The 13,974-nt window shown below is 37.2% G+C and overlaps 1 protein-coding gene across 2 annotated transcripts in view; it reads right to left on the reverse strand.

Annotated features, from left to right (window-relative positions):
* Positions 1 to 10,949: 10,949 nt before the first annotated feature.
* Positions 10,950 to 13,974, reverse strand: part of RBM6 (RNA binding motif protein 6) — an 86,408-nt gene continuing 83,383 nt past the window's right edge. For both annotated transcript variants that reach the window (XM_039333865.1, XM_039333856.1), the window contains exons 18-21: positions 13,706 to 13,780; positions 12,769 to 12,866; positions 12,014 to 12,143; positions 10,950 to 11,212 (exon numbers count right to left, since the gene is read on the reverse strand). In XM_039333865.1, coding sequence (XP_039189799.1) covers positions 11,087 to 11,212; positions 12,014 to 12,143; positions 12,769 to 12,866; positions 13,706 to 13,780 — 429 coding nt within the window. In that variant the 3' untranslated portion in view covers positions 10,950 to 11,086. The remainder of the gene's footprint in view (positions 11,213 to 12,013; positions 12,144 to 12,768; positions 12,867 to 13,705; positions 13,781 to 13,974) is intronic.

Raw genomic sequence — 13,974 nt, forward strand, 5'->3', positions numbered from 1 at the left:
CGTTTATTGCAATAAATGGGGAGAGAAGCTATCAAAGCTTGGTTCTCTCCAAAGTTTTAACCCAAAATATCTCCTTCTTTTATTCATCCCTATCACCGGCCATTACAGCCCTCCTCTTTCCCCATTGGCTGAGGTAGTATGAGGTTACACTCTTTCCGTCCGCCTATACACGTTTCCTGATAACACACTAAATCATATTCACATATACAATAAGAATAAGAAAAATTATTTTCTTATGGTTATTTTAAACTCAATATATTTATGTCCCTATTTTAAACAATAAGTTCTTTTCCTGCTTTTCAATTCCTCTCTTCTTATCTTATTTGGCATGGTTTCCTGCTTTCCTATACTTTCTGGCTAGCCATTTCCTTAAAAAACAACTATTTATCCATTTTATTACTTCCCTCTTCCTTTCTCAGACCCAACTATTTTTACCTCTATGGTTTATCTTACTTCCTTAATGTTATCTCTTTCTGACTCTCACCATCTGTATTTTTCTTATTCAATTAGTTTCCATTGTATTGTAGGTTTTAACTGACTGAAGATTTATCATATTGATGTATATTTATCAATCCCCCCTGTATTTCTGTATACTCTGATGAATCTTCATTTTTGGCTATATTAGATAACATAAATTGAATCTGTACATCTTCTCCAGAGATTTTTTTCGCTACTGACACCAATGTTTTGGTGCAAAATGAAATACAGCAGGGTATACATTGGAGACAGACACAACATATAATACCTATCATAACTATAAACACTAGTCCTATAAATATTTGTTTTAACCATCCAAAATTGGGAAGCCAATTTGTTAACCAACTCCAATCACCCCACATATTTTCATACTTTTGTTTAGGAGCTTTGGCCACATTCCTGATTCCTTTTGCAATATCCATTCTGCTTCATGATTGTCATTTACCTTTAAATCCCACAAACAAATTTTTACCTTTATTTCCCAGGCTGTTCTGGTGTGTTGTCTTCAGTAATATTAGAAGTAGAATCCACCCCTCATGATTATTACACAGTATTTCATACCCACAAATTGATCCACAATTACAACAGTAACAATAACAATAATCACTAGCTATTACAGAGGTAACACATCTACCACCTAATTCTTACAATGTACAATTCTACATTTTCAGTTTCTAATGGTATGACTTCTGACTTAGTTATTCATTTTATTTGTAACAAACAACTTTTATTTCTCTGATGAGTCACCACCAACATCTTTGTTCTTCATCTGGGGTCACCTGAAATTCTAATAGAGATATTCAAAATAGATAGGGGTTCTGGTCCACTACCCATTCAAGTCCTTTTAAATGTGGCTTTCAGTCCTTGTCCTGGAATAACCGTCCACCCTTTTTCAGGTCCAGTCACCACCTTTGCTCATGTGTAGTGAGTCCAACCCTTCTCAGCCCTCCGGACAGCAGATTTAACATCAGGAACTTCCCTTCTTTGGTTGTAGAAGTTCCTCCTTCCATTTACGATTCAGCACACACTGTCCCGGCTGGATCTTATGGATTGGAAATTCCAAAGGAGTTGTTTGCGCCATCAAGCCTTCCTGTCAAAGAGAAGACAGAGACCCCAGTACTTGTTCTACATTTAGCTATTTGTCTCCCTCCTTTGGGAGCCTTAACCCTTTATTAACCCTTTTACATATCAAACATCCCTCTGTAGCCCTTTGGGCTATCCCATAAATTCCAAGGGTAGCATAGAATTTCAAATACATTTCTACCTATGCTTTAATTCCCCAATGTTTCCCCTCATATAGTTTTTGGATCACCATTCTTGCAGTACCTTGTGATAACCACAGAATCCCCTTAAGACCATTTTTGTTGTTTGGTAATTATAAATCTACTATCCTTAATCCTTTTACTATCTATTTTCCTTTCCCCTTCAATTATAATATATTCTAGATATTTTACCTCCTTTCATACCAATCAGGCTTTATTTGCTAAACACCCTCAATCCTTTCTTCTGCCAAAAAGTTGCTTTCCCATTTCTTTATAATTCCCAGAATAAGTTCTTACAAACCTGGGAAGCTACATAAAAATGTATTTGCTTTCACATCTTAAAAGGGGAGGAAAGAAAAGAAAGAAAAAAAAATCATTTGTCCTGTATCAGATAGACTACACTTGTCCATGGAAGCTCTATCAAAAATTGTCACATTTTTCTTTCTCCTCCCCCTTTCACCCTGATTAGATACCATGTTACAAAAATATAACTCAATAAACTTATTGTAAATAACATATTCAGGATTCTAAAAGGTAAAGCTCATAGGCTCACCAATTAGCATTGGGCCAACATTTCTGGAATGTCTTTTGTCTCAGGCAAATAACATTCAAATCACTCTTGTGGCAGCACATCAAAGAACACCAGGATAGCTAAGAAGACAAAAGATTGTCTCCCCCTTCCCCCATTCACTAAACCAGACAGAGTAAAAATTTATACAAAACTTTTGCTTGAAACAGCCCTCAGGAGGAAAATTGCCATAACATTTACAGAAGTGGCTTGCCAATACCTCCCTCCTAGGGCTAAAAATAAACCAGCCCCAAAACACTCAACCAACCCTCATGGCTAAAGCAGGATTTGAACTCAAATCCAGCCTTGCAGCCTGTGGCTATAACCCTGAAACCAAACTGATTTTCAATAAAGATTTCCCTTCCCCTCCTTGGCTCCAAGGAAAAGGAAAACAAATTGGACACACACAGTATGCAGCAATTAATCATCTTTTCTGCAGTAGCAAGGAATCCCAAAGACACATATTTATCAGATGTTAAGTAAAACATCATAAGATTGTTCCTTTGACAAGAATACCCTCAAATGCATTATTAAGGATAAATCCAAACTAAAATGCAAAGGAAAATCACTGAAGCATGCCACACATACAAAACAGAATATCAGAGTTGGATGGGACATTAGAGGTCCTCTAGTCCAACCCCTTACTGAAACAGGAAACTCTATCCATTTCAGACCTTATCAGTTTCTAACCTCCTCCCAAAAACCTCCAATAATGAAGCATCCACAATTTCTAGAGAAAATTATCCCACTGATTAATTATTCTTACAGTCATGAAATTTTACCCAATTTCTGTTCTTTAAAAAAAACAACACATACACACAAACAAACATGCAGACAGAAACTGCCTCCCCCCCCCCTTTTTTCTTCTTCTTCTTTCTTCTTCTTTTTCTTCTTCTTTCTGCATCTCTTACTTTTCCAAGGCAGAAATTCTTGGGTTAAAAAAGTAATAAACTAAACATGTTTAAAAGGATTGCTCAAAAATTTCACCCCCCTTCAATAGCCCTTCCACCATGGGCTTTAAATCCATTCTTCCTTCCAATGTAATGTTATACTGTTTCTGGTGAATTACTTCACCAGGGTTCTTTAAAGTCACATTTAAAGGATCCATGAGTACCCCTCTTCTATTGCCCTCTTGGGCCCATATAAGAGGGTCCATTTTTCCTTGAGCTTCCTCACTGAAGGTCATAATATTTACCATTATTTCCCTTTCATTTCCCATAATAACAATCCCCAATTTACCAATTAAGTACCTCCTGGCCAAATTGCAGCTCCCTTTAACCAATACAAAGTTCAGGTCCTTTTACTACTGTCTGGGCCATAGCTGATTTAAATATTGTTGCTTCTACTTCATGTCCATAATTCCCTGATCCTTAATCTTCCCTTTCCCAATTTGCATTCCTGGAGGTAAAAGTTCAGGGTAAATCTGGTGGTCCAGAATCCACCAAGTACACCCTTTCCTCCTCCAGGGATCCAACCTTTAAGGTTTATCAGGGGTTCCTAAAAAGCTGAACCAGAAAACAGATTAGTCCCCTGACACTTCTAATCCTCAAAATTCACCAAATTTGCTAGTTCTTCCCCCTCCTTCCTCTTAAGGTACCGTACTCATTTTCCCAGTGTCCTTCCTCCTTACAAAAGACACATTTTTTATTTATTTAAGGACTGGGGAAAATTTTTTTCTCCTAGAGATTTATATCCCCTGGTGTCAACTGGCTGTCCTCACCCCCAGCCTGCCTTTCCTAATTACTCTTCCCCATCCTCTTTGCTGGCCTGTTTGCAATAATTAAGCCATGATTTTTATCTTATCTTACGTTTATCTCTCTCCTCTTCTCACTTCGCATATACTTTCTGAGCCTCTTTTACCGCTAATAAATCTTCTATTGTTTTAGTTTTCCATCTGTCTAATTTCTGCATTTGTACCCTAATACCTTCTCATGCTTTCCATTGGTCCTAAAAAAATTTCTAACCTGTTTTCCTACTTCAATAGGATCTTCTATTAGTTTGGGCAATTCTTTCCTAGATTGCCTGATTTCAAAAGCTGTTAGGGGGGACAATTCCCCCCCCCTTGTCACCTTCCAAACTATAGGAACCTCAAGAAATACATAGCTTTCTACTTAACTCTTTCACACAAAATAGCAGATCAGAGTTCTCGCCTTTCATCCTGGCCAGGCATAAAACTTCACACAGCTCCTTTCTTTCTCTCTCTCTCTCTTTTTCCCTCTCTTCCATCTGATTATTTCCATTCTTATAACACCTTCCATTGTCCTTCTAATTACTAAGAAACTACCCTTCTTCACCCTTTCTTGCTTTTACACCAGACACAAAAAATTCCAAATGCTTCACCCCAGGCAAAACAATCATTCTTATTTTCAAGGAACTTTTTCAAAGCCAATGAGCTCCATTTCCCAAATTTTCCTTTTGGAATAAGACCTTGTTGTTTTGTATATTACTGTTAGAGGGTCTCTCCCTCCCCCCCCCAGGTCTTTAGAAATGAGTCAATACAATCCCCAAACACACAGACCATTAAACATAATTTCCAGACCTTTCCACTTTTACTCTTTTTAGGGCACTTGTAGCTTGTTCTCCAGGCAGTGGAGAAATGCAAGGAGCGTTTCTGATAGACTTTAACCATGCCTATCCATTCCCCATCGCTCTAAGCTAAGCTGAGAAGCCCAGTTTAATTTGTTGGCTGGCCAAACATGTACTTAGGCCAGATATATACTGTAATGTATCATCCTTTTCTTTGTTCAAATGCCTTGTTTAAAGCATTGACTTAAAACACTTCAACATTCTCCCTAAGGGATTCCCATCTCCCTAAGGGGGTTCATTCCAGAATGTAAATACCTTTCCTCTTTTTCCTTATTGGCCGTCACACTGGCCGGGGAGGCGTCCCTCCTCTTCAAACTCTTATTGCCCATTAACACCTCTCTGATATACAGATACCCCTCTGGTATCTTACCTGTCAGGCTGAGTTGAAGTCCTTCCTTAGGTCGGCCGACTTTCCCTTAGGTTTTCACTGGGTCCTGGCTTTCATCTCGGGATCTCCAATTCCTCCTTGTTTGAGCAGGGGCAATCCGACCTTTAGGGCTGGGAAAAACTTACCCAGGTGCGCACTCCCCTTTCGAATATCCCCGGCTGCCAAAGATGGAACGGATGCAAATCCCGGACGAGCCCCCAAGGCTGTTATGTGCTCCTGGCTACTTTCCTTCATGACCAGAGGCAAGCTCGCCTGACTAATAACCAGCCAAGACACAGTGAAGGCCTTTTGTTTCGTTTATTGCAATAAGCGGGGAGAGAAGCTATCAAAGCTTGGTGCTCTCCAAAGTTTTAACCCAAAATATCTCCTTCTTTTATTCATCCCTATCACCAGCCGCTACAGCCCTCCTCTTTCCCCATTGGCTGAGGTAGTATGAGTTTACACTCTTTCCGTCCGCCTATACACATTTCCTGATAACACACTAAATCATATTCACATATACAATAAGAATAAGAAAAATTATTTTCTTATGGTTATTTTAAACTCAATATATTTATGTCCCTATTTTAAACAATAAGTTCTTTTCCTGCTTTTCAATTCCTCTCTTCTTATCTTATTTGGCATGGTTTCCTGCTTTCCTATACTTTCTGGCTAGCCATTTCCTTAAAAAAACAACTATTTATCTATTTTATTACTTCCCTCTTCCTTTCTCAGACCCAGCTATTTTTACCTCTATGGTTTATCTTACTTCCTTAATGTTATCTCTGTCTGACTCTCACCATCTGTATTTTTCTTATTCAATTAGTTTCCATTGTATTGTAGGTTTTAACTGACTGAAGATTTATCATATTGATGTATATTTATCACTTTTTAGCAATGGTATTACTGAAATGAATCGCCAAAATGGGTGTTTTAAATAACACAGTACTGTGAAAGGGCAGTCTGAATCAACAGTGGTTCACGAGGTTCTCTTATTCATTTATATAGCAGCTCAACTAATAAATATGACTGCAGTAACTAATAGAGAATGTAATGAACAAAATTAACATACCAAATTAAAGCAATAAAGCCAAAATAAGATCAAAGACAAACTACAATCATATTTACATTCTCAACCATTGCAAAATGGGCTAATCCAATGCCCTTGCCCAATGCCTGCAGAAGGAGCCAAATTTTCAGTGTTGTACAGGCCAACAGGATTGGGTCCATCCAAATCTCAGATATGCTAATCCAAGGGATAGGCATCATTACAGAGAAGTTGCATCTTTTTTTTCCATATATTTTATTGTTTTTTTAAACAAATCATTTAATAATTGGTAAGCAGTGTGTTGTCTGGGTTTACATTTGTAAAGAAAAATCATTAACAATTGTTTTCTATAATCCATAATCCACGTAGTAGATTTAGTTGATTTCCCTTTTTCCCCAAAATGTCTTTGCAAACTTTGAATTAATACAGTTATTATTTTGATAAATAATAGTTACATATATGATTTTTACAAATATTCCTAAAAATAATGATCACATCAATATATTTCTTTTCTATCTAATCATTCTGGTTGCCTCATCTTATATCCTGTTACAGTCCTTATTTAAATTGTTTCTCCCACAAAGTTCAAAGTATTCTTGCTGGTTAAGATTTTCTCAACAGTTAATTACATTTAAAGATTTAAATCCATTTTTCCCATATAAACCATCTCAACACTTTTACATTTCTTAAAGAATAGGTAAAAACAGTAAGAAAAAGAGCAAGAGTAAAGAAACATAAAAAGTAAAATACTACTTAAAATATATATTCCTCCTAAGCTAATATATATTCATTCCCAAAATTTCTTATTTTTTTTAACCATAATTAAAAATATATTTAATCTTTAAATATTCCATTTAATGTGTCTGGTCATCTAATCCTTTAATTCTTATTCAAAACATTTTCTTTTTTATACATTATAATTTCCCTAAATTCAAACACATTTAATTATCTAAAACATCTCCATCTAAGTCATTTGAACAGTATTATATTACTTATATCAAGAAATAAAATAAAAAGGGGGGAAAAGCAAACAGTATTATTTAAGGAATTTATCCCTCTTAGAATGACATATATACGGTATTCAAAATCTTTACTATTTCTTTAACCATATTCAAACAAATGTTTCTTTTTTAAATATTCTCTCTGGTAAATCCCATCATCTATTTTCTTAATTTTCACTTTAATCTTTTTCCTTTGACCAGTGTCTTTCTTGATCAATGTGTTTTGCTGAATCAAAAAGTTTTTCCATATATTCATGACTGTTGCTGTAGGTATAAGAAGTAAATCGAATGAAGTGTCTTTTATGAGTCCTTTGCCTTTCCATGTTTCTTGAAAATCTTTTTTTTCTTCTCTGCTTCTCTTATCATTTCCTTTCTCTCCGATGCTTTCAACATCTCTAAATTCCATTTTATCCAATCTGTTTTTTTTTGTCCTCAGATTTATTTTGTAGTCTTAAGGGATGAGTTGTTTTTTTTTCATTTCTTGTGGATTTTTTACCACTAGGATTAAACAATGTTTTCTTGCTTTGTTAAGTTCCATCTTTGAGTCTCTATTTTCAATTTTATGCCCACTTATTTGTTTTGTCTGCTCCTTCTCTGTTGTTGTTTCCTGGAAATTTTTTGTTGTAGAGTTAACTTAGAAATAGATTGATTTATATTTTCACATTTATTTTGGATTTCTTTGTGATTTGAACTTGTTGTTTGAATTAATTGCAATATACTATATATCTCCTCCTGAGAGGTATTTATGTTTTCTTGGTGTGTTTTATCTACATCTCTGATCCATGATGAGCAAAAGTTGAAGTTTTCCTTCTTTTCTGCAAATAGCTTTAGTCCTGGTTAAATAGATATTAGTAATCCAAAGAGTTCAAAAAAGATTTTTTTTCCCCTAAAGTTTATAATTCTCTCTTTGTCTGCAACCCAGATTGTTGTCTTTTTTTTGTCACAACTGTTCTTTGTTATTAAAGCTTTTAAGGTCACAAACACAGATTAGTTTTTCCCAGGTTTTGGCAAGTTCTCTATGGAGATCATAACTGTCATAATCTTCATCCACCACTAGGTGCCAGCATCTATTTAGTTTTCAATATGAACAATGGTCTTTAAAATGAGAGTCTTAACCATTCAACAATTTTAAACTTATCCAAAATTAAATTTTAACTTTCAAGTTTATATATTTATTTCACTACATTTGATCCTCCATGGAAATTTTAATTCGCCACTTCCATTAGTATAAGGGTGGGGCGGAAGACCCTCTCCTTCACTTTCGGAGGTATTTTGCTTCTTGGGGATTTTTTCCAGTAAATTAAGTGTAGAATAGAAAAGGGAAAATCAGATTCCTCACCCAGTTTCAAGCACGCTGTTTACTATTGTGTTAGTTCTTTTGGACTTCGGTTGCAAGTAGCTTGGGCTGATCGGTGAAATACACCCATTCTTCTGTTGGGTTAGAAGGCTTTCCCCAAAATGAACGGAACGACCACCGTCATTCCAGAGTTGCCGGGGCACCCTTCTTTCTTCGCCGCCTCTCTGGGGCAGCTTGGACCCATTAGGGTCTCCAGGCAGGAGAAAAATTAGCTGCGGGGGTGCGGTGGTCCACAAGCCTGTGACCAGTCGCTACCGCGCAGGACTGGAAGTCTCAGAAGTTGCATCTTCTGAGACCTACTAAATGACATAATATCTGGAACATGCCATCCGTACTGAATCTTGTAGAATGAGCAGAAACCATTTTAGATATGCAATCCCTAAAATAACCTGGCCATGTCATAAAGAACTTTATAGGTTGTAGATAGCACCTTGAATTGCATCCAGAAGGTAACTGGGAGCCAGTTTTTGAAATAGAAGTGTTACATGAGTGTATTGTAATGCATTTTAACTGTTCTGGGAACCAACTGTAGCCACCAAATATTTTCAAAGACAGCACATTACACAATTTCAAGAAGCTGATCAACGTATAAGTGACTGAGAGTAAGGCTTGTGATCTATAAATGGCCACAATTAATGCACAAGACTTGATTTTTGCAAAGGCCCCTATTGGTCACAGCTTTTCCTTAAGGAGAGACTGAGGGTCTCAGTGCCCCCCCACACACAACTGCATAACCATTTTGTCTGGAGGAGTATATATAAAACTAAAGATGGAAGGGGTTGAGATCCAGGAGATCTAAAACTCATCGCTATTTAGTCTTGCTAGGTTTAAGTCTAAACTTGTTTTTCCACTTCCAGCTTCTAGAAAGTCGGAAAGTATATTGACAACTTTGTTTGACCAGGAGTAGTTTAGCTGAGTATCATCAGTGCATAAATTCCATGCAAATGGATGGCTTCATCCAGCAGTTTCAAATAGAAATTAAATAGGAGCAGAGAGAGCTCTGACGGATCCCACAAAGAAGAAACATATAGTTTGAGCTTTCTCCTCCAACCCACAGCAACTGAAGCCTACCCTGGAGAAAGAATAACCACAACACTGTGCTCTCCCACCCTCAACTCTGAAAGTCAGTTCAGAAGGATACATGAACAATATTATCAAACATCACTGAGAGATAGGGAGAGGCAGCAGGATGGATGTACCCCCCCCTTCAATCCCACCACAGTTTATTAAGCATTATCATTGGTATCTCAGTATTATATCCCAGTCATCCCAAGTGAAAAGCATCCAGATATTATCCCTTTCTTTGTTATAGTATTTTTCCCACCAAATGTATGATTGGTGGAGATAGCAGAATATAAACTGAATATAAAACATATCTCTCTCAGCATCTGTTGACATCATCAGAGTTCTAGCCAGGATTGAGAATCACATTCTTATAGTCTCTGTAATGCCAATTGTTTGGCTAACGAGCATGTTACCGGTCTGTTCGGCTCCTGTCCTCCCGTAGTTAATTGCTGTTTCTATCGCGCTTGTTGATAGCTGTTTGAATTTCGGCACTCTGCTCCTCTCCTCGCGCCCCGCCCATGTGGAGTGTGCGTTCTGCCGCACGCAGTCATCTCGTCGCTTTTCTGACGTCTCCATACATGATGCTGTCATTTCTGCTGGTTGTTCTTTCTTGCTGTCATCATCCCTATCCATGTTGGTTCCAAGTCTTCTGCTGTCACTCATCGGCGCCATCTGCCTCCTCCTGATCATTTTCTATGACACTAAGTCTGTTAAGGAAGGGTTGTGATCCTGTTGACCTGTTCATATCAGTGGGGATCTGTGGCTGTTTCATCCTTGCTGTTTTGTTATTCAAGGATATCTGCCAACAACCAGCTGAAATGACAGCATCGCATATGGAGATGTCAGAAAAGCGGCGAGATAACCGCTCGTGGCAGAACGCACATTCCGCATGGGCAGGGCGCGAGAAGCAGAGTGCCAAAATTCAAACAGTGTCAACGAGCACGACGGAAACAAGAGAGCAATTAACCACAGGAGGGTGGGAGCCAAACAGACCGGTAACATGCTCATTAGCCAAACAATTGGCGTTACCGAGACTATAAGAACGTGATTCTCAATCCTGGCTAGAACTCTGACGATGTCAGCAGATGCTGACAAAAGCTAAGTTTTTAAATAAATTATTCAGTCTCGGTGATCTGTGTTTTAGTTTTTTGAATATGAATATACTCGAGACTCGTATCTTCAAGGCTATTTTATGGAAAGAAACCACCAAGAAATGGGTTTGGTTTTTTTTTTCGGTTTTATTTCAAAAACAAAAAACAAAACACACTTCAGCAGCAAAAAAGAAAATAATTACAAAAAGAACACAAAGAAGGGGCTGGAAGATACAAGATGTATGGTGTGATTTCTTTCCACATTTATTCAAGTTCCTTGTAACGGGCAAACATGACTCTCCGCACTGCATCTCGATAGGTTTCATTAGATTGCCTTCTACTGGGCCTTCCTTGGGTTCCTAAGCCTGCTCCCTTCTTCCGATTTTCTGCCTGAAAAAAAGATACGTGAATCTCATTGAAACAATTGTGCTTTTATTGCCACAGAAGAAATAGGTTTTTAAAATAATATTTCACTCTATTTTAATTGTCTATAATTATTACTAAAAAAAATTAGTATTACTTCCCTTGCCTACTTATCTGCAAGTGAGGAGAATTTTAACATATAATGATATTATGCTTGCTTCATTCTAGAGTTTATTTCTGACATGCGAGATCAATTTGGTACCTGCACTGTCACGCAGATTTTAACATAGCTACTCCATCTTTCCCTTCAACTAAGTCCTCAAGATAGCTATTCTTATTAAAACAAACAGGCAAAAACCCCAAAGACCCCAGAGCCATTAATCCAGAGTCAGCTAGATGAGGTATTTTCTAGACAGGAAGATGTTGCAGTAAACTGTACCAGATCAACTTCCTAGGGCAGTATCTTGGATGCTGCAATTAGGATGGATTTCATGTAAAGAAAAGAAAACTTGCTTCCTGACCTCAGTGATCGGGAAGTAGGGAAAAAATCCTTGAGATAACCATGCCTTAACTAGTTACATGGGACCAGTTGCAAACAAATCCATAGAATTCAATATCTTTTTAGGAAATGAGGCAGTGAGATTGCATCTCATATGCTCAGGTTATGAAAAATAACTTTTGCTACTTCCACTTTATAACTATGCATATTTCAAGTAATATGCCTAATTTTATCATGATGCAAACAGATTACTTAGCTCTTTGAATAAGCCAAAGTTATCTAGATGCTGCCTGTTCAGTAAACATTCATTTGTAAAGACAGGAAATTACCTCTACTGGTGATGTCATGCCTTGTTCATTGCGCCCTAGCCCTGAACCTTCCTTCCAGCCCATAGCCTGCATCATTCGGCTTCCTTTGTTATTGCTCTCCATTCTTCCTTTATCTGTGGGTTTATACTCGCTGCAAACAAATACATGTTGGGACATTTTAAGCACATGTACAGCAGTACATTTTGTATACATGCTTATAGTTAACTAGAATCTTAGGAGCCAGGCTGTCAGGTATATTTAGATTTTTCTTTCAGCACAGGCATTTGCAACTTCAGGCTGAAAGACATGCATCTGTAATCTAGTGTATTTTAAATTTACATAACCAATATAAGAGAATCGTAATGCTTAAGAAATAACTTATGTTAAATAATTTTGGGTATGCAGTTTCTTACATGAGTTACCTTGGATCAAGCTAATTTTTGCATCACTGCAAAAAATCCAGTAACTAAAAAGGCTATGTAATAAATACACATTTTCTCTCAATGTTATATTTTCATTTTTAAAGTAAAGTAACACATTAAAATATCATTATAGTCTACCTTTGTGCTTTAGTTGTTTGTTTTAAAAACATATATCCTGTTTTATCATTAAAATTCCAAAGCAGGGCTACAATTATCACAAAAACAATCCCAGTACTTAAATTATATAATTGTAAAATATATTAATTTCAAATACTGATTTTATCACAGTCTCATGCCATTTAAATAGACACAGAAACAGCTGCAAGGACTTATTTCATGAGGCTGTATCATTACCTGTCAGAACTTCTGAAGTATTTTGGCCGTTTTCTCTCTGGAGATTCTCGTTCCTCAAATCTCTCTCTTCGGTCATTTCCCTTTTCTTTAAATTTTCCCTTTTTATTAGAAAACAGAATTACTAAAAATACTCTTACTGATGTTCCCTTCCTCCATGGTAGGGAGCCTTAACTGAAAGCCCATGTACGGCCCGTTTTTTCACCCTGTGGCTGAGGCGCTAGTACAAGTGTTGCCTGCATTTTAGGATAGGGCTTCACTTGTTGCACGGCCCAATTTCTAGCATGCTGTGGACCCGTGCCAGTCCACAGATAGGGGGTTGGGGATCCCTGATCCAGGTCATTTATGAAGATGTTTAAGAGCATTGGACCCAAATCAGAACCTTGAGATACCACACTGCATGCTTCCCTCCACGAAGATGTAGTTCCATTGAGGCTACATGCGGAGTGCACTTAGTCAGCCACCTGTGAATCCATTTTGTGGTGATACTGTCTATCTAACATTGTTCTATCTTACCAAGAAGTGGGCTGTGATCTATTTTGGCAGTCCAAATGCTATATTCAGAGCATTTCCTTGATCTATTTAGTCAATTTAACTAAGAGGACAATAAGTTTTATCAGGCTGGCTTTTAGTGACCTCTTTGTTCATTTCTAGGTGCTCAGAAATCTGTTGTTTGATTATCATTACTATCCTCATTACTGTCCTTATTACAGTAGTGGAGGGGAATGGAGGCAGCTTAATTGATCACTCTTTAGGTGCACTGGCACCTACAGTAAAAACATTAGATTTACACAGTGGATGTTCCTGCCTGCATCTAAGGAGATGAATACATCCAACAGATGGGACACACACAGATTTAGTGTTTTGTTCATTTATAAAAAACCTGTTTCCTCAAGCCATGTTGCAGCATATATAAGGCAAAAATAAGTATTTTACTCACCTCTCGCTCTCGCTTCTCCAAATATGCCAGTTCTTGCTCTGATCGTTTTATTTTCCAGTGAATCTCTAAGTTTTGCTGTAAGAAAAAGCAAATCCCTTAGAATGTCTCAGCATTAGGATTAGCAATAGATATTTGAGAATAATGGAAACTCAAGAGCAAATTGTAATACCAAAGGCTACCAAAGTTCTACAGAATGCATAGGACAATAAGAGGAAATTTATATCAAGGTATTCCTTAAAGCAGCTATATTTTTCTTTCAAAAAGAGATC

This window comes from Crotalus tigris, unplaced genomic scaffold, assembly GCF_016545835.1.
Source record: "Crotalus tigris isolate CLP2741 ecotype Arizona unplaced genomic scaffold, ASM1654583v1 scf7180000017625.6296891, whole genome shotgun sequence".
Taxonomy (NCBI): domain Eukaryota; kingdom Metazoa; phylum Chordata; class Lepidosauria; order Squamata; family Viperidae; genus Crotalus; species Crotalus tigris.